Here is a 20,366-nt window from a genome sequence, read left to right on the forward strand (position 1 = left end):
TCTATTGGTGTACAGTCTACGTGTTGGCTTTCGTGTCTTGACTAGTGAGAATAGCGTGAACACAAATGTACGTTCCAGGTCGTTAGGCTTATACGAGAGCGACAGGAAAAAAAAAAAAAGAAAGGAAAGGAAAACGTGAAGGGAAAAAAAAGCAAAGATCTTCTCATGCAAAGCACATACAACTACATGAGTCCATGTTTTTGACGCAACCGGATACGTTGTATATACAAGCCGATCGGAGGGAATGATTCATTCCCCTTTTTGATTTGATTTATTTTAGACCTATATTAGACCTCTATTTCTTATGAATATAAAAATACACGCCAAGTCGACAGGTCGCGGGATTCGGTTACGCCCGCATCCCTTGATGACCCTTGCAGTAGCGATCGCTAGTGGCTTACTTCTGTCCTACACATCAAGTTACGCATTATATTACGTGATGTACTCCGTACTTAGATTTCTATCCCGAATTTCATTCTTGAATTATAAGATTCAATAGCCTGACTTTAAACCGAGTATTCCTCCGATCCTTGTATTCGGATAGACCGATATATCCGAACTATGAAAATGACCTCAGCTTAGCGCCAAAATCAGGATTTTCTTCCTCTTGACCAAACCTCAAAAGTCAAGGCATGATGGTGTCAGAACACTCAATTTAGCTTTTTCGATCACGATCACTATAACTGATCGACACCGCCACTGGCACCCTCACTGCGGTAGTGCCTGAAATGCGCGGTAAATCTTGGTTCAACCGGTCCTAGCTCGCCACACCTTACTGATGCAGACCCCAGTTCTCGGATATCCGTGCCACGCGCCCCAATCACCAGAGCAGAGGTGAGAGGCGAACTTGGAGTAGTCTGGGGTCGGTGCCATGTGTCCATCAGTCGGTGTACATCGTAAACGATAAACGCCTCACGAGGCTCGTATACCTGCAGTGATGCTGATGCATGAGAGAGGCAAGATGATGTATACGTGAGATGAAGCGAGGATAGATGGCATATCCCAATTGGGGATATGTGCCTGTTCTCTAGGTTGCCCTAAGCGAACTCGAAACGGATAGCGAAGCCGGTATGGTCAGCATTGGGACCTTGTAAGGTCGGGGAAAGGATTTGGAAACAATAACGCCATCCAATTTCAACATTCGGGGCTAAAAGACCTCGCTCCCCCGACGCCTTGCTCACTGCTATACCCACGTTCCAGGATGCAAGGGATCCTGATCGGGGGAGGTGCAGGCTTCTCGCTTAGAAGAATCCTCCAGATGGACACAGACCGAGTAGAGACCTTTCCCCTGCATGATTACCTTTTAGTATCAGGTCAAGTGGGTTAGTTCTTTTGCCAAGGGTTACATTGGCTCTTGTAGTTGAAAATAGATATAGAAATACTTTCGGAAATAAAACAAAAAAGAAAAGAAAATGTCTGACTCGGTTCCACAGGGGGGCCAAGTACACACCTGATCCACGTATTGTCTCTCTCTTCCCCTTTAATCTAGATTCTATGCAAGGAATATAGGCGATTCGCCAGTGCTCTAAGCCATTGGTGCCTTATTACTGGATACTCTTGGAGAGCGCGGCCATGCGGTCTTAGGCCGCCGGACATAGCCATTTTCGAGGTCTGAAGGGAAATAATGCTATTTTTTTTTAGAAAATAGAAAAAGAAAAACTTGACTTAGACTTAGCTCTTTAAAATAACCAAGCTCATCCCAGTTCGCGGGCGCTCAAGTCGAGTCACTGTTGAATTAATACTGTCGTTGATCCTTTATACCTCAGGCCCTCACATACTATTTCTCAATCGACCGAAAAACACGAAACGAAACCCAAATAGAAGACAGCGCGGAAACAATCGGCCATTAGACGCCATGGCTCAATCCACCAAATGTTATCTTCCTCGGTTCGCTTCGACGGTTGACGGGCCTAAACGCCCAGTCTCGATGAAGACGAGACCAACGGCCGCTCAACATGCGCAGTTATTAACCGCATGGAATGAAGGCCGTCTGGATCCAATCCTACGAGCTACCTGGGCTCTCTTGTTGCATTACTACATCCGCTCCGAGGATATATGCTTCGGTTACCAACATCTCGAGGGCGACTCCCGCTCTCCCAAATCATCTGTACAGCGTTCTACGGGCGTCAACATATCAACGATCCGCATATCCATCAACGACAATGACTCTCTCACAGCTATTGTAGATAAGATGCGCGCAAATGGTGCAACTCGACCTGGAACCTCGGAGGCCCCTTCCGAGGCATATCTTCCTTTCAACACCATCTTCATGCTGCGCACATACGACCCTCCTGCTTCTCCTTCAAAACCTATTCTGGCCACAGCTCTTCCAGACGAGGTTAGTTTCCTCCAGCACACATTAGCGATCGGATTTCCTTTAGACTAGAATAGGATGAGCTAACAAGACGCAGTGTCAAATCCGTCTTCATGTCAAGGTGATGCGTGGAGACATAAGCATCTACCTTGAATGGCGCAAGGGCGACATGTCCGGGGAACAGATGAAGAGTATCGCCAACATTTTCGAGCAGTTGCTTGCCAAACTCCTTTCCGCAGAGAACACCGCTATTAGCCAGCTTAATTTGTTCTCCGAGAACGACTGGCAACGCATCCGCAAGTGGAACTCCACTACCCCACAGCTTCATGATCGCTGCATTCACGAGGCCATCCACGATCAGATGTTGAGCGGACCTGATCGTGAGGCTGTGTGTGCGTGGGATGGAAGTTTGACTTTCGCCGAGTTGGATCACCAAGCGTCGAAGCTTGCATGCTATCTTCGCCTGCAGGGAGTCGGGCCGGAAGTTCGCGTGGCTCTGTGTTTCGAGAAATCGGTGAGTTGAATATTTATGATGTTTTCACAAAATATCAAGTACTGACTGTGCAGAAATGGAACATCGTCGCAATGCTTGGCGTGATGAAGGCGGGCGGAGCCTTCGTTCCATTGGACCCGACTCACCCAACTTCCCGACTACAAGCTCTCATCCAATCGGTTCAGGCTCCGGTTGTGTTGTGCTCCAAACATCTTTCCGACAAAATACCGACTGTGAAGACTTTAATACCCCTTTGTGATGACATACTAGATCCTTTGTCTGACGACAATCTTGCATCGGGCGTCACAAGTCAAAATGCAGCTTATGTTCTGTTTACCTCTGGATCAACAGGAGAACCTAAGGTAATTTCTAATTAAATTATATATGTAGCATCTGACATGAGCTGACTGTTGTTGCGCAGGGAACTCTGTTGGAGCACCGCGCGTTCCTGTCCGGGGCAATGGTACATGGCCCCGGTCTGCGCATTTACCGCGAGTCGCGATGTCTTCAATTTGCCGCCCACACATTCGATGCCAGTTTGGCCGAGTCATTGACACCACTCATTCATGGTGCATGTGTGTGTATTCCAAGCGAGGAAGCTCGCCTCAACGATATTGTGAACACCATCAACGAGATGCGAGTCACCCAAGCCTGCTTCACCCCATCATTCATCGGCTTTATTGAAATCGACAGCGTGCCAGGGCTGGAGAGTTTAGTCCTGGCGGGGGAGGCAATGTCGCAATCGCAGCTGGCCACTTGGTCCAGAATCAAACTGGTCAATGGTTACGGACCTACCGAGGCCAGTGTCGCATCCGTGCTCAACTCCAATGTCACACCTGAAACCGATTGTAAAGATATCGGGCTGCCCATTGGTGTGAGAACTTGGCTTGTGAACCCTGATAACCACGATCAACTGGTTCCCGTGGGCTGCCCCGGAGAATTACTGTTGGAAGGTCCACCCCTGGCCCGGTGCTACGTGAATAATCCACAAAAGACAAACGAATCGTTTATCTACGACCCTGCTTGGACTACCTTGGACCCTGAAAGTCGCTCCAACCGTAGATTCTACAAGACAGGTGATCTCGTCAGGTACAACTCTGACACGGGTGCTTTGAATTACATCGGTCGGAAAGATACGCAGGTGAAGGTTCATGGACAACGAATCGAGCTCGGCGAAATTGAGAATCAGCTCAGCAAAGATTTGAACGTCACTCACTGTTCTGTCTTTTTCCCCAAGACTGGCTTCTCCAAGGGGCGCCTAGCGGCAGTTGTCTCTTCCAACGGATTGCTTGCAGAACAATCTGATTCAGACTTCGAGCCTCTACGACTCGTCTCCGCTTCGAAAAAGGCCGACCTTGTCCCAGGCATCCGAGAGCGGCTATCAGCCCTCCTCCCTACTTATATGGTCCCTGCGGTTTGGTTGTGTGTGGAAGCTCTTCCACTTCTGCCATCAGGGAAACTAGACCGCAAGGGCATTTCCACTTGGGTCGCAGGTATGGAGAGTGATCCAGATCTTCAGAACAATGCCTCTGTCGCAATCGTCGGCACAGAATTTTCTCAACCCGCCAACGACAGAGAGGAAGCTTTAGCTGCTGTATATAGCCGTGTCCTGAACATCCCCCCGAACCAGCTCAATTTGAACGAGAGCTTCCTCGCCCTCGGCGGTGATTCGATTGCAGCTATGACATGTATTGGTCTTTGCAAGAAACGAGGGTTCTCCCTCTCCGTACAAGAGCTGCTTCGCAGCAAATCAATCCGCGACCTCGCAACCCGCGCAAAGACAATCGACCACCTTACGACTTATGAAGAAGCTATTGGTGAACCATTTAGCCTCTCACCCATCCAGATCCTTCACTTCGGTGTCCGCAAGGAAGGCCAAGGCCACTTCAACCAGGGAATACTCACTCGCTTGAACAAACCTGTCCACGAACGAGCCCTCCGTAAAGCTGTCGAAACTTTGGTATCTCGGCACTCCATGCTTCGTGCACGATTCACAGACACAGGATTCGCGACCGCATCGAGTCAACACATCACCCGCGATATCGAAGGATCTTACAGATGGCGGATACACAATCTTGGCAGCATGGACGAGGTCAAGATTCATGTCGCCGACAGCCAGTCTTCTATCAACTGCTTCTCTGGCCCCTTGCTTGCAGTCGATTATTTCTTGATCAAGGGCCAGCCTAACATCCTGTCTATGACAGCTCACCACTTGGTTGTCGATATTGTCTCTTGGAGAATTATCTTGGAAGATTTAGAAGACATCATCTTGAATCCCGAGAAGACCGAAACGAGTGATAACTCCTTGCCGTTCCAGACCTGGTGCCGCCTGCAGAATGAGCACTGCAACGTCCTCCGGGATGAGCAAAAGGTTGCAACAGATGCTCTCGCTGCACCTAACTTTGGTTACTGGGGGCTCCAGGGCACCCAAACCACGTATGGCGATGTGGATTGTGCCTCGTTTGAGATCGATTCAGCGCACACAAATGCCATTCTACTGGAATGTCACAAAGCCCTTGGCACTGAGCCAATTGACCTTTTCCTGGCAGCAATGCTTCACTCATTCGGCAGAGCTTTCCCCGATCGTTCTCTTCCAACTATCTACAATGAAGGCCACGGACGAGAGGCCTGGGACCCGTCTATCGATATCTCGCATACTGTCGGCTGGTTCACAATTCTTCACCCCATCTTCGTGTCTGCATACAAGTCAGACAACCCTATTGATACTCTCATCCAGGTGAAGGACCTCCGCCGTCGTGTCTCGGACAATGGTCGCGCAGATTTCGCCAGTCGCGTTCTACCAGCGCAGGGCAAGGAAGTCTCCGAGCATCCCCATCCCTTTGAGATGTCGTTCAACTACGTTGGTCAGCACCGAGATCTGCAGAGGAAGGATGGCCTTTTCCAGCTTGTTGATCAGATGGCTGGAGAAGCTGGCCAAGGAGGCGGTGCCGCTGACTTTGGAGCCGATACTCCCCGCTTTGGTCTGTTCGAGATCTCTGCGATGGTCGTCGCTGGGAAGGTCCGATTCAACTTCTCCTTTAACAAGTTTATGCAGCACCAGAATCGTATTCACCGATGGGTTTCCGAATGCCAGGAGCTGCTTGTAACTCTGGCTGAGCAGCTTCCCACCATAAATCCCCGTTTGACCCTCAGCTCGTTCCCTATGCTGTCGTTGACATACCCTACCTTGGATAAGATGATCAATGAGAAGCTGCCTGCTATGGGTATTGAGTCCCCAGGCCTCGTCGAGGATATCTACCCTTGCTCTCGCATGCAGCAGGGTATCCTTCTTGGCCGCAAGCGAGATAGCTCCTACTACGCTGTCCATGACACTTTCGAGATCCAGGCCACTGGATCTAGCGAGCCGAACCTCGATCGCCTGGTCAATGCATGGAAGCAGGTCGTTTCTCATCATGCGATGTTCCGGACAATCTTCGTTGAGAATCTCACTCCTCGGGAACCCTTCTGCCAGGTCGTACTGAAGAGTTATGATGCCACTCCTGTCTTCTTGCAGTCTTCAGGGGACGATGATGTGCTTGCCACGTTTGACAGGGAAGACCCCAAAGATTACAGTGAGCCAGAACCAGCGTATCGGTTCACTATTTGCCAAACACCTACTGGCAGATTGTTTGCCCGCATTGAGCTCAGTCATGCTGCCATGGACGGTAACTCCATCTCAATCATCTTCCGTGACTTGCAGCTCGCATACGCTGGGAGACTCGAGGAAATCCCCCAGCCTTTGTTCAAGGATTATATGGAGTACCTTCAAGATGCGCCTAAGGAAGCCAGCATCGACTACTGGCGCTCCTACTTGGATCAAGCTAAGCCGTGCCACTTCCCCGCCCTTACCAACGGCCAACAATCACCCAAGGCACTTCGGTCCATTCCGGTCAACTTTGGAGCACTCAACGAACTTCAAAGCGTCTGTGAGAAGCGCGGAATCACCCTCGCAAATGTTTTCAATGCGGCGTGGGGTCTTACTCTCCGCGCCTTCTGTGGATCTGGCGATGTTTCCTTCAGCTACATGGCATCCCTACGTGACGTATCTGCTGCCGGCGTCCAGTGGGTTATTGGACCAGTCATCAACCTTCTAGTCTGTCGCCTGAAGGTTTCTGATGACGCGACGCTCAGTGATGTGTTGCATCAAATCCAGAACGACCACATGGAGAGTCTTCCTTACCGTCACACTTCGCTCATTGACATTCAGCACGCTCTGAAGCTGTCTGACACTAATCTGTTCAATTCTGGTGTCTCCTACCGTCGACTTCCCAGTTCTAAGGATGCCGTGAGCAGTGATATCAAATGCGTCGAGGTTGGCTCAATCCACGATCCCGCTGAGTTCCCGGTCTTCATCAATATTGAGGCCATGGACACCACCGCTCGCATTGACCTCAACTACTGGACCACCAGCCTCTCTGATTTACAGGCCACCAATGTTGCCAACACCTATCTTCGTTGCCTTGAGAACATTATGTCGAATATCGACGGTGAAATCCGCCAGCTGGACAATGTGAGCGATGACAACCGAGCACAGATCATGGCGTGGAATAGCAAGACTCCCAAGCCGTTTGAGAAGTGCGCCCATCACGTCGTCCAAGAGATGGCCAAGAAGCGCCCTGATGCGCTGGCTGTCACTGCTTGGGATGGAAACTTGACTTACTCCAAGTTGGATCAATTCTCCTCTCGCTTGGCAAGTTATCTTGTCACCTTCGGTGTCGGTCCTGGCACCCTGGTCCCGATCTGCTTCGAGAAGTCTGCGTGGAACATGGTATCCATATTGGCAATCATGAAAGCTGGTGGTGGCTGTATTCCAGTTGACACGCCTCAGAGCCTGACTCTTGTTGAGAAGTGGATTGTCGACAATGCTGTGCAAGTTGCTCTGGCTTCCCCAGAGAAGGCTCAGGTGCTCGAGGATGTGGTACCGTACGTCATCCCGGTGAGCGAGTCTCTACTCGAGTATCTCGCAGACGAGGTCCTCAAACCCGTCGCACAATCATCCGACGTCGCATACGTCGCGATGACGGCCGGCACTTCTGGCCCTGCCAAGAGTGTCGTCCTTGACCATTCAACTGTCATGACCCGGGCGGAGGCATTTGCTACCACCATGGCGATTGCCGATGTCTCCAGGACCCTGCAGTTCGCACCTCACACATCCGATGCATTTATCCTTGAGGCATTCGGCACCTTCATGTGGGGCGGTTGTGTTTGCATCCCGGCTGATATTGACCCCATCAACTTGTCCACATCTATCAATGCACTCCACGTTAATGTTGCTAGCATTACCCCAACAGCTGCAAGCTTCTTCTCGCCCAAGGATGTCCCGGGACTGCGATCCATTGCCCTAGGCGGCGAAGTTGTTTCTCAGAGCGTGCTTGACCACTGGCAGACCGACGATCTACAACTGCAGGTTTTGTATGGAACATCTGAGAGCTCGGCTGCTTGCTTCCACGTGTTCTGTTCTCAGGACGAAAACGAAGCAACCCTCATCGGAAAGAGCACTTCTTGTGTTTACTGGGTTGTTGACCCATCCAACCATAATCGTCTTGTTCCGATCGGTAGTGTTGGAGAATTGGCACTTGAGGGCCCTGTTCTCGCTTGCGGCTACCTCGAAGACCACTCTGTCGAGAACTGCGACTTCTTTGATAATGCTTCTTGGTTTGGAGTAGAGGGTGAACACCGCCTGTTCAAGACGGGAGATCTTGTTCGGTACAATTCAGATGGCTCCCTGGATTTCGTCGGCCGGAAGAGCGATAGGAATGAATCCGCCTTGGCTAGCGAGCTTATCCAGACCCAGGCGCGCATCGATGCCTTCCTTGACCACAAGAAAAACGCCGTTGTGCAGAGCGTCCAGGTGCAATGTGATAATATAAAGACTAATGCTCTTGTTGCTTTCGTGGTTTCTTCGGACACCACTCCGGTCACTTTTGGGGATCGCGTCTTCCAGTCCGCGACACATAACCTGAAAGACGCCATCTCTAGCTTGCACACCAATCTGAGTACCAGTCTTCCTGGTAGCAAGGTTCCGAGTTACTATATTCCCATTTCCTCCCTCCCCTTGACCGTATCTGGAAAGGTTAACCGACAGGCCCTTACAATCGAAACACAAGCGCTCTCCAGCAGTGCTCTCGAGGCTTTCGACATTAAGCGTTGGAACGGATCGAAGGCTGGGAACCGGACTTCACGGCATGCCAGTCTCTCCGGGGCCAATATCGCTTTCTGGAAAGAGTATCTCGCCGATGTTGAACCCTGCGTTTTCCCGGCGCTCTCCCACGAGGCAGTCGACAGTGGCCGTTCCACTCGCACGCTTACCAAACAGACATCCAACATTCATGCCTTCAGCAGATTGTCTGGCGTCCCTACGGAGACTCTCTTCCAGTTTGCCTGGGCCGTTGTCCTTCGGTGGTACACTGGCTCAGACGATGTGTGCTTTGGATATTCCGCCTCATCTTCAGAGACAAAGTTGGAGGCCGAAGGCGTTGCCACCTGCCGTTTTCTCGTAAATAACGACCAAAATCTCCAAGAGACTATCCAAAAGGCAATGAAAGACTCAGAGAACAGTGCACTGAACATCGCTGCCCTGGACGCCGTCAAGCACCACCTTGGACTTGATGATACAACCCTCTTCAACACCTCTCTGGTTTATCGAACAGCTTCTAATCTTCCAAAAGGAAGTACCCGTGAGCCAACTATCTCTAGTGCTTACCAGATCCTGGTTGAAGCCGAAGTCTCGCATTCACATGCCGAGATCCATTTCAACTACTCCTCAGAAACCCTCTCCCCCTTCCAGGTCAGCCATGTTATGGACATGTTTGACCAAGTGTTGGACGATCTGATAGCGCACAACCTACATGACCGCACGGTTGGAGACCTCAACTTGCTACCTGAGCGCTCAGTTCGGCAGATCCGTCATTGGAACGCCGCATCCCCTCCTAGAGTAGAGAAGTGCGCCGACGAGCTCATTCAGCAGCAGGCCCTGCTCCACCCTCGTGCGGAAGCCATATGTTCTTGGGACAAGAATTTCACTTATGGACAGCTTGAGATTGTCTCTAGTCGCTTGGCTCGCCATCTCTCCAGTATTGGAATCAAGCCCGAAGTCTTTGTTGTGCTGTGCTTCGAGAAGTCAGCTTGGGCTGTAGTTGCCCAGCTGGCTGTCCTCAAGGCGGGTGGGGTTTTCGTTTCCATTGACCCAACCCACCCCGATTCTCGACTGAAGATGCTCATCGATGAAATTGGCAGTAAACTTGTTTTGTGCTCATCTTCACTCCACACCAAACTTTCGAAGCTGTGCGAGAAAGCTTTCGCTGTATGCCAGACTTCAATCTCTCAGCTCTCTGACTCGCCTTTGGCTTTGCCTGGTGTTCGTCCTACCCCGAACAATGCGGCATATGCCATCTTTACATCAGGGACTACTGGAACGCCGAAGGCGACCGTTGTTGAGCACACTGCCCTTAGCACCACCGCGATCGCCATGATCGATGCCCTTCACATGAACTCCTCAACCCGTGCTTTGCAGTTCTCTAACTACACGTTTGATGTCAGCATTCTTGAGATTATGATGACTCTCATGACTGGTGGTTGTGTCTGTATTCCCAGCGAGGAGGAACGTATGAACAACATGGGTGGTGCTATCCGCCGTATGGAAGCCACCTTCATGACGGCACCTCCTGCTATTGTCAATACCTTAGAGCCGAAGAACGTTCCCACCCTCAAGGTGATTATCACAGGCGGCGAGAAGATGCCTGCCAACCACATCGACCGCTGGGCAGACCGGTGCGTCATCAATGCCTATGGTCCCTCCGAGGCCACTGTCGTTGCCACAGTCGGTGTCAAGGTTGATCGGGATGGTAACCGCATCAACAATGATCCCACGTCCATTGGAACAGCTCCAAACTGCAGAGTCTGGATTGTGGATCCGCACAACTCGCACCGTCTGCTGCCGGTCGGCGCAGTCGGCGAATTGATCCTAGAAGGAAGCAACATCGCTCGTGGATATCTTGCCAACGAGGAGAAAACCAAGGCCTCTTTCTTCGAGAATCCAGTTTGGAACCGTCACGCTGGACTACAGGGCGTGTTCAAACGAAATGATCGCATGTACCGCACTGGTGATCTTGTTCGTTACAACAGCGATGGCAGTCTGGCCTTCATCTCCCGCAAAGACACCCAGATCAAGTTCAATGGCCAGCGAATTGAACTGGAGGAGATCGAACAACAGTGTCTCCGCTGTCTGCCTGAGGATTCTCAGGTCGCTGTTGACGTCGTTGTTCCCGAGGAACGCACCATCGCCAAGGGCCTCGCCGCATTCTTCACCGTTCATGATCCAGATTCCAACGGGGGCAGCAGCGATCAATTCACACCCACTATTCCTGGGGCCGATCCACTGCTATTGCCCATCTCTGTGTCTAACATGGATGCCATCCAGAAGTTAAAGATCTCTCTACCCGAGCTCCTCCCTGCGAGCATGATGCCCCGACTCTTCTTCCCTATCCGAAACCTGCCGTTCACTTCATCGGGGAAGATCGACCGCCGAAGACTGCGGGCCATGGTCCAAAACTTGTCCAAGGAGACTCTCAAGTCTTACATTACATTCGACACTTCCGACAGAAGGGAGGCTTCCTCGGCCACTGGCCTCGAGGTCAAGCTTGTGGCCCTCGTGGAAAAGACCCTCGAACTTGAAGCCGGTTCTGTGACGGCCGATGATAGCTTCTTCGGTCTAGGTGGTGACTCCTTGTCCGCCATGAACCTCGTCGGTGCTGCTCAGGCAGAAGGTATTGCACTTACCGTCTCGAGCATCTTCAATTCCCCAATCTTGATTGACATGGCCAAGACCTGCGTCGTGTCTGATGCAGTTGCTGAAATTAAGAAAGAGACTATCAATCCGTTCTCCTTGGTACCCTCTGGAGTCGACCTGGAGAGCCTGATGGATGAAGTCACGGACAACTGCGAGGTGTCCAGAGACCTGATCAGCGATGTCTACCCATGCAGCGCTGTCCAGGAAGGTCTTTTGACACTCTCTATCAAGCATAACGGTGCTTATGTTGCTCAGCCTTCGTTCCGCCTCGCTGATGGCATCGATGTCGGTAAATTCAAACGGGCTTGGCAACAAACTGTGGCAGACTTGGAAATCCTTCGCACTCGCATTGTCCACACGGAAGCTATGAACTTCGCTCAGGTTGTTCTGAAGGATGGCAATATCTCCTGGGTGGAAGCAGAGTCTTTTGATGCTCTGCCCAGTGACATTCTTCACCTCCCCAAGCAAAACGGCGCGCCTCTGACGGGTTACGCCATGGTGCATCCCCGTGGCTCCTCTGATAGCTACTTTGTGTGGTCTGTCCATCACGCCCTTTATGACGGATGGAGTATTCCTTTGGTCTTCCACAAAGTCGAAGAGAACTACTTTGCGTCGCAGACCCAGCGCGCTGGCACCCCCTACAGTCTTTTCATTAACTACCTGGTGAAGAAGGATATGGAGGAGTCGGATGTCTTCTGGAAGTCTTATCTGGCTGACCTGTCGACCACTCCCTTCCCTCATAATAAGGGTGCGGTGCCTGACGCCATGCGTGCTGGCAACACCCAGCACCACAGTATCAAGATTTCCCGTACCCGCAACAGCATCGAGTTCACAATCCCTGTCCTTATGCGCGCCGCTTGGGCAATCGTCATTGCCACCCACACTGCATCTGGTGACGTCTGCTTCGGCGAGACATTGTCAGGCAGAAATATCGATCTACCCGGTGTTGCAGATATTGCTGGTCCTGTTCTGACCACCGTCCCCACCCGTGTCCAAGTTGACAATGAGATGTCTACTCTGCAGTACTTGCAGAACATCAACAAGTCGACCACTGAGATGATACCGCACTTACATTCTGGTCTCCAGCGTATCCGACAGCTAAATAAGGATACATCCACAGCCTGCGATTTCAAGAACCTGCTTGTGATCCAGCCAGGTGATGGCGAGCTCGACAACAAGATCTGGATCGACGAGAAACGTCAAACAAGCGAAGACTTCTTCACTCACCCCCTGGTCGTCGAATGTGGTGTCACCAAGACGAGTATCTCTTTCACCGTCCACCACGATGAGCTCGTCATCAATGGATGGCAAACCAAGCGCATTACCGAACAATTTGCGCATGTTCTACAGCAATTGATCAACATGCCTAAGAACAGTACGAGCAAGCTCGGAGATCTGGAGATTATCAGCCCCGAAGACAAGGCCGAGATTGGTACATGGAACCAACGTACCCCGCTCACAGTGGAACGGACCGTTCAGGATTTCATTCGTGAGAAGTGTGACGAGACTCCGAATGCCCAGGCTGTGTGTGCGTGGGATGGAAACCTCACCTACCGAGAATTCTGGAACCTTGCATCCGGCTTCGCCAACTACTTGGTCTCTCGTGGAGTTGGTCCAGAAGTATTCGTTCCCGTCTGTCTGGACAAGTCGGCCTGGGCTATGGTCACCCTCATCAGTATCTTAATCGCTGGTGGTGGTTATGTGCCTCTGGATCCTTCTCACCCTACCTCGCGACACGAGGAAATCCTCGCTGACGTCGGTGCCAACATGATACTGTGCACCCCCAACTATACAAACCGCTACAGTCGAGTTGTCAAGACTGTGATCCCCATCAGCAAGGAGACCATCAAGGCATATGGCTCCCTCAAGTCAGCTGCCCGTCGCCGCACTGAGGTCAAACCCTCTAATATGGCTTATGCTCTATTCACCTCCGGTAGCACAGGTCGAGCCAAGGGAATTATTGTTGAACACCGGAACGTGGTCAGCAGTATCATGGCATTCGCGCCTTGGGTCCGCATGGATGCAACCTCGAGAGTATTCCAATTTGCCTCCCTCACTTTCGATGCTGCTGTTATGGAGACTCTTGCGATTCTCATGGTGGGCGGTACAATCTGTGTTCCCAGCGAAGATGACCGTCTGAATGATGTTGCCGGCGCAATCCGTCGACTCAATGTCACTTGGACTTTCCTCACCCCCTCGATTGCAAGCATCATTGAGCCCACATCGGTGCCTTCTCTGAAGCACCTCGTTTGTGGTGGTGAGAAGATGTCCAATGAAGTCATCACCAAGTGGGCCAATTCGGTTCACCTCATGAACGGATACGGACCGACCGAGACCTGCGTCTTCGCTGTAGTTGATACTGCAGTGGCCACCAACCGTGATCCAGGGCGTATCGGTTATGGTATTCCTAGCACTCTTACCTGGATTGTGGACCCCGACAACCACGATCGACTGACTCCCCTGGGTGCGGTCGGTGAACTTGCACTCGAAGGCGCTCCTTTGGCCAGGGAGTACCTCAAAAATCCCGAGAAAAACGCAGAAGCATTCACCTCAAACCCTGCCTGGGTCAAGGACTTCACGCCCGCTGTGCCGGGTCCTCGCCGAATCTACAAGACTGGTGATCTTTGCTACTACAACCCGGATGGCTCTATTCAGTATATCAGCCGGAAAGATCACCAGGTCAAGTTGCATGGTCAGCGCATGGAGCTTGGTGAGATCGAACATCGCCTTTCTGAGGATCCTCGTACCCGCCACGCTGTCGTTGTTCTCCCCAAGAACGGCCCGCTTAAGCAGCGCCTGGTCACTGTCATGTCTTTGAACAGTGTCGCTGCTGATACCAAGCTTATCTCCGATAAGCCCTGCGAGCTTGTTGATGAGGATGAGCTTGAGCGTCATGCTTACAACGAGCTGGTCGAAGTCCAACATAATCTTGAGAACCAGCTGCCCATTTACATGGTCCCGCAGACTTGGGCTCTCATCAAGAAACTTCCGATGCTGGTTTCTGGAAAGCTTGACCGGAAGAAGATCACCGCTTGGGTTGAGGATATTGATGATGTGTCCTACGAACGCATAATGGCGGATTACGATCGCATCAAGCGTGGCAAGACCGAAGAGAAGTCACAAGAAAAGGAAGAGAAGAATGGATCGCTCAACATTGTCCGTGAAATCTTCGCACAAGTGTTGAATATTTCCCTCCAGAAGGTCAATGTGGACCGCTCTTTTGTTAGCTTGGGTAAGTATTCCATCATCTTGGAATAGTGAACATACTAACTAGTTTCACAGGCGGAGACAGCATTACTGGAATGGCTGTGATTTCTCGTGCTCGTAAGCAGGGACTTGTTCTGACACTACATGACATTTTGCAGAGCAGATCGGTGAAAGAACTTGCTCAAACTGCCAGTTCCAAGGCGCCTGTCTCTCGGCGCGAAGAGAAGTCTGGTGAAGGCTTTGCGCTTTCACCTGTCCAGAGGCTCTACTTCCAGAGCTCAACCTCTTTCAAGGGCGACGCTCGTTTCAACCAGAGCATCACTGTTCGCATTGCTCGCCGCTGTGAGGGCGAGGTGCTCAGGCGCGCTCTCAAGGCTGTCATTAGCCAGCATGCCATGTTCCGCGCACGCTTCAGCAAATCTGGTGGCGGTACTTGGCAACAGAAGACTACAGCGGTAAGTTCACCAGAAAACCCTCTTCTAACATGTTCTAACTCAACCTCACAGGAGGTCGATGAATCCTTCCGATTCCGTGTGCACTCTGTTCAGGATACCCGGGCGATGGTTCCTAAGGTTGCTGACAGTCAAAATTGCTTGGACCCTGTCAATGGACCTATTCTCGCGGCCGACCTCTTTAACCTTCGCACCGGTGGTCAGGTCTTATTCCTCGTCGCTCACCATCTCTGCATTGATATGGTATCCTGGCGCATCGTGCTCCAGGACCTCGAAGAGCTCGTTGTCTCTGGATCTCTTTCACTTGAAAAGGCATTGTCCTTCCAAAGCTGGTGCGCTATGCAGACCGAGAGAGCCAAGACACACGATGCGACTATTTCTCTGCCTTTCACCCCTGAGAAGCCCAACCTGCCTTACTGGGGCATGCACGACTTGCCCAATGTGTATGGAGATATCAAGATGGAATCCTTCACATTGAGTGAGGATACTACCCAGTTTATCCTCGATGGCTGCCATAGTGTCTTCCGCACTGACACTGTTGACATCTTGCTATCTGCCATCATTCATTCCTTCGGTCGCACTTTCACCGATCGCAAGGTGCCGACTATCTACAACGAAGGACATGGCAGAGAACCCTGGGAAGCCGACATTGATCTTTCAAGAACAGTTGGCTGGTTTACTACCATGGCGCCTTTGCAAGTGGACTCTGAAGCTCGTAAGTTTCCTATACCTCCTCTCCCCGATAGAAAGCTAACATGAAAAGGCGCTCTGAACGACATTATCAAGCGTGTGAAGGACACCAGACGTAACATTGCAGACAATGGACGCCCTTACTTCGCCAAAAGCCTACTTCAGGACCAGGCGGCCGATTTCCCTGTCCCGTTGGAAATACTTTTCAACTACCTAGGTAAAATGCAGCAACTTGAGCGACCCGATTCGCTGTTCCATCACCATGGTAGCGTCTTTGACAGCTCGGACTTTGCTGTCGCAGGTGATATGGGTCCGCAAACTGCTCGTTTCGCCCTTTTCGAAGTATCTGCCATTGTCATCAAAGACCGCCTCAATGTCGCCTTCACCTACAACAGTAGAATGCAGCATGAGGGCTCAATTCGCCGCTGGATTGTTCAGTGCAAGCAGACTCTAGAGAAAGATATCCTCACACTGAAAACTGCTACTCCCGAGCCTACTCTCAGCGATTACCCCCTGCTTCCAATCAACTATCACGGCCTCCAGATTCTCACCACTAACACCTTCCGCAAGGCTGGCATTCGGAACAAGGATCATGTGGAAGACATCTATCCCTGCTCTCCCATGCAAGAGGGCCTCTTGCTCAGCCAGCTCCGCGATCCAAATGCCTACATGTTCCATACTGTGTTTGAGATCAAGGATGACAAATCTGGCAAGGTCGATGCTGAAGGAGTTGCTCGCGCCTGGCAAGCCCTCGTCGACCGTCATCCTGTTCTGCGAACTATTTTCATCGATAGCAACTACACTGGTGGATCTTTCGATCAACTAGTGCTGAAGGATCTTTCCGAAAATATCCTTCGGGTCGAATGTCGTGACTCACAGGTTGAGGAGAAGTTGGCTGCTATTTCCCTCCGTGACCTGAACGCGATGCGCCAATCGAAGCTTTCTCACCAGGTGACTGTCTGCAAGACAACCACTGGACGTGTGATCTTGAAGCTGGAGATTAACCATGCCATTATCGATGGTGGTTCGGTGGATGTACTCCTCCGCGACCTGACTCTCGCCTACGAGGGAAAGATCGCCGAGGGTTCAGGACCTCGCTTCAGCGACTACATCAAGTTCATCAGAACGCAGAGACAGAGTGACGCACTCAGTCACTGGAAGCAATACCTCGGCGGAGTTCACCCATGTCACCTCGCTCCGACGGCAGTGTTCGAGGCCAAGAGAGAACTGAAGGGTGTCATGATGAACTTCCAGCGGTTCCCCGAGCTGCTCAAGTTCTGCGAGCGTAGCTCTGTGACTCTCGCCAACTTGACCCTGTCCGCCTGGGCCATCGTCCTGCGACAGCTCACTGGGTCCGATGACGTTTGCTTTGGATATCTTTCCGCCGGTCGCGATGCCCCTGTCAATGGCATCGAGGGCATGGTTGGAATCTTTATTAACATGCTTTGCTGTCGGGTCCAGTTTTCCGACCAGCAGACCCTGACGGATGTGTCCAAGAATGTGCAAGATGATTATATTCGATGCATCCCCCACCAAAGCTGCTCGCTGGCGAGCATCCAACATGAGCTAGGTTGGCAAGGACAGTCCCTCTTCAATACTACCTTGTCAATCCAGAACCACTCCGTTGCGGGTGGTCCCAACGACAAGGGATTGTCCTTCGATCTTCAGCACGCACATGACCCGAGCGAAGTGAGTACTAATCCTATCGATGCTTCGTTTTAGCTACTAACCAAATTCAGTATGCGGTTACTGTGAACGTTGAGATTGCCCGAGGCCAGGAGGGTATTCTTTTGAGATACTGGAACGATGTTGTGTCTGACGATGAGGCACAGACTTTGGCTGACACCATCGCCAAAGTCTTCACTGGCTTCATTGAATCCCCGTCTGCGAATCTGTCGCAGTCCACATTCGCTCCCGAGGCTGAACCTGAGTCAGTGGATTGGGACCGCTCCCAAACAACGCTGGCTGAAAAGGCAAAGTCGACCGGAGATGCGATTGATAGTGTTGCCATGCAGAAAATTATTGATGATCGTGTTCATGAGATTATTGGTCGGATGTTGAGAGAAGGAAAACTGACGGTGCCTCCCATTCGTACGAATGGGTTGTCGAGCTTTGGTGGTCACACCGATGCCATAGCTGAATCACCGTTTCAGTTAGGTTTGGAAGGAGAAGATGATACGAGTGGTTCATCGGGGATCTCCCGTTCCAGTGAGGATGGGATATCGGCCGAGGTGGAAAGGAAATTGTGGAATCTTTGGAGCACAGCTCTTGGTCTCCCGCCCAACGTGGTGAGACACCAGGACAGCTTCTTCAAGTTGGGTGGTGACAGCATCACCGCTATGAAGATGGTCAGTGCCGCTCGCGAAGAGGGCCTGGTTCTTACTGTTGCAGATGTCTTCAACAATCCTGTCTTTGAGGATATGCTGGCAACAGTGCAAGCGGCCAATGTCACTCAGCAAATGCTGAATGTCGACCTCAAGTCTGGCGGCCACAAGGAGGTTGATAGTGATTTAATCAATATCACACCGACCACGCTAGGCCCCAGCCCCTCTTCTGAGAGCCTTGAAGTCCTCAGGCCATCGTGCGTCGACGATGCCGCAGTCCAGAGCGGTATTTGCCCTAAGATCGGTGTCTTCAAGGGTGGCATCGCCGATGTTCTCCCGGTCACTGACTTCCAGGCAATGTCTCTGACAGCAACCCTCTTCAAGTCCCGATGGATGCTTAACTACTTCTATCTAGAGGGCAACGGTCCCCTGGACCTAAGACGCCTTCGCGAGAGTTGCTTGAAGGTTGTCGCTGCATTTGATATTCTGCGCACAGTCTTTGTGTGCTTCCATGACCAGTTCTTCCAGGTTGTTCTGCGCAAGATTCGTCCCAGCATCTTTGTTTATGAGACCGACCGCGCTCTAGATGAATTCACCATGACTCTCCAACAGAGAGATCGTGAATATGGGCCACGCGAAGGCGAGCAGTACGTGCAGTTCTACGTTGTCAAAAAGAAGGGCAGTGACCAGCACCGTATCTTGGTGCGCCTCTCTCACACTCAGTACGATGGAGTGTGCTTGCCAAAGATCATGGCTGCCATTAAGCACGGATATGAAGGCACCCCGCTGCCCCCGGTTACTCCTTTCGCTGGCTACTTGCGACAATTGCCAGGAACAATTACCCCAGACCATTACCGACACTGGACCAATCTCCTCAAGGGGTCTCGCATGACCCAAGTCGTCCACAGAAAGGGGACAAGCATGTTCCAGAACATTGGAGCATTCACCGAGATTCACAGAAAGATTGAGATCTCTCAAACTGCCCTTGGAAATGTCACTATTGCAACTGTCATGCAGGCTGCCTGGGCCCTGGCCCTTGCCAAACTTTCTGCTCAGTCCGACGTTGTCTTTGGTCTGACCATCAGCGGTCGCAACGCCACAGTTCCCGGTATTGAGAACACAGTTGGCCCCTGCGTCAATGTCATCCCGGTGCGCGTGAAGCTCAACGAGAAATGGACCGGTGTCGATCTTTTCCGCTACCTTCAAGACCAGCAGGTCTCCAACATGCCTTTCGAATCTCTAGGCTTCCGCGAGATCATCAAGCAATGTACCGACTGGCCTGACTGGACTTACTTCACTACCTCGGTCTTCCACCAGAACGTCGACTACGAGGGAACAATGGAGCTCGACAACAACAAGTACCGTATGGGTGGTGTCGGCGTCAATGACAACCTAGCCGATCTAACCATGGTATCTCGCCCCTCCGGTGAACGTGGCCTCGATGTCACACTCGGCTACTCCGAAAAGGGACCTGTGATGCCATTCTTCGCAACCAAGGTTCTCGACATGGCCTGTGAGATTGCTCAATCCCTCGTCGCAAACCCAACCGCCTCTCTACCCTCGGCAAGCATGCTGCGCTCTCTACCACCCCAGACAATCGAAGACCTTCCCCGACCAACAGACGAGCACTTCCTCAGCGCACACCTCAAGTCGCGCTCCATCGCAGAACTGCTCGTCCATTCGGACATCCTGTCTCGCTCATGGCACCAGGTCCTTCCCAGTCGCACTACCACAGCCCGCGTCGACCCAGAAGCTGACAAGGCAACCCACGAATCCGCGTTCCAGTTAGACTCGTCCTTCTTTGATCTCGGCGGTGACGTCTTCAACCTAGCCCAGCTTACCTGGCTCCTTGAGCAGGAGGGTCTCAAGGTTCGCCTCGAGGATCTTATCGAACATCCCTCTTTCCTGGGCCAAATGGCTGTGCTGGCTTTGCACAATGCCAAGCACCAGGATGATATCCCAACAGAGCTTCTTGCTACCGGTGCTGCGTTGCCTGATCCTGTCTCTCGTGTCGAAAAGAAGAAGACGTGGGCGAAGGCTATGACCATTGCGCGAAGGCTGACTAGACGAAACAGTGTGATTTCCAGTCGAGCTTGAA

General features: G+C 51.7%; 1 protein-coding gene across 1 annotated transcript; it reads left to right on the plus strand.

Moving 5' to 3' along the window:
* Window positions 1-1,855: 1,855 nt before the first annotated feature.
* nrps1 (uncharacterized protein) lies at window positions 1,856-20,365 on the plus strand (the record flags this gene model as incomplete). Its single annotated transcript, XM_056718674.1, has 8 exons — window positions 1,856-2,338; window positions 2,412-2,828; window positions 2,882-3,169; window positions 3,229-14,827; window positions 14,878-15,257; window positions 15,309-15,969; window positions 16,018-17,633; window positions 17,684-20,365. 8 exons carry the CDS (start codon window positions 1,856-1,858, stop codon window positions 20,363-20,365), a joined length of 18,126 nt encoding a protein of 6,041 aa, XP_056582809.1.
* Window position 20,366: the final 1 nt, after the last annotated feature.

This window comes from Penicillium concentricum (genome assembly GCF_028827145.1).
Source record: "Penicillium concentricum strain IBT 3081 chromosome Unknown utg000001l_segment0_segment0, whole genome shotgun sequence".
NCBI lineage: Eukaryota > Fungi > Ascomycota > Eurotiomycetes > Eurotiales > Aspergillaceae > Penicillium > Penicillium concentricum.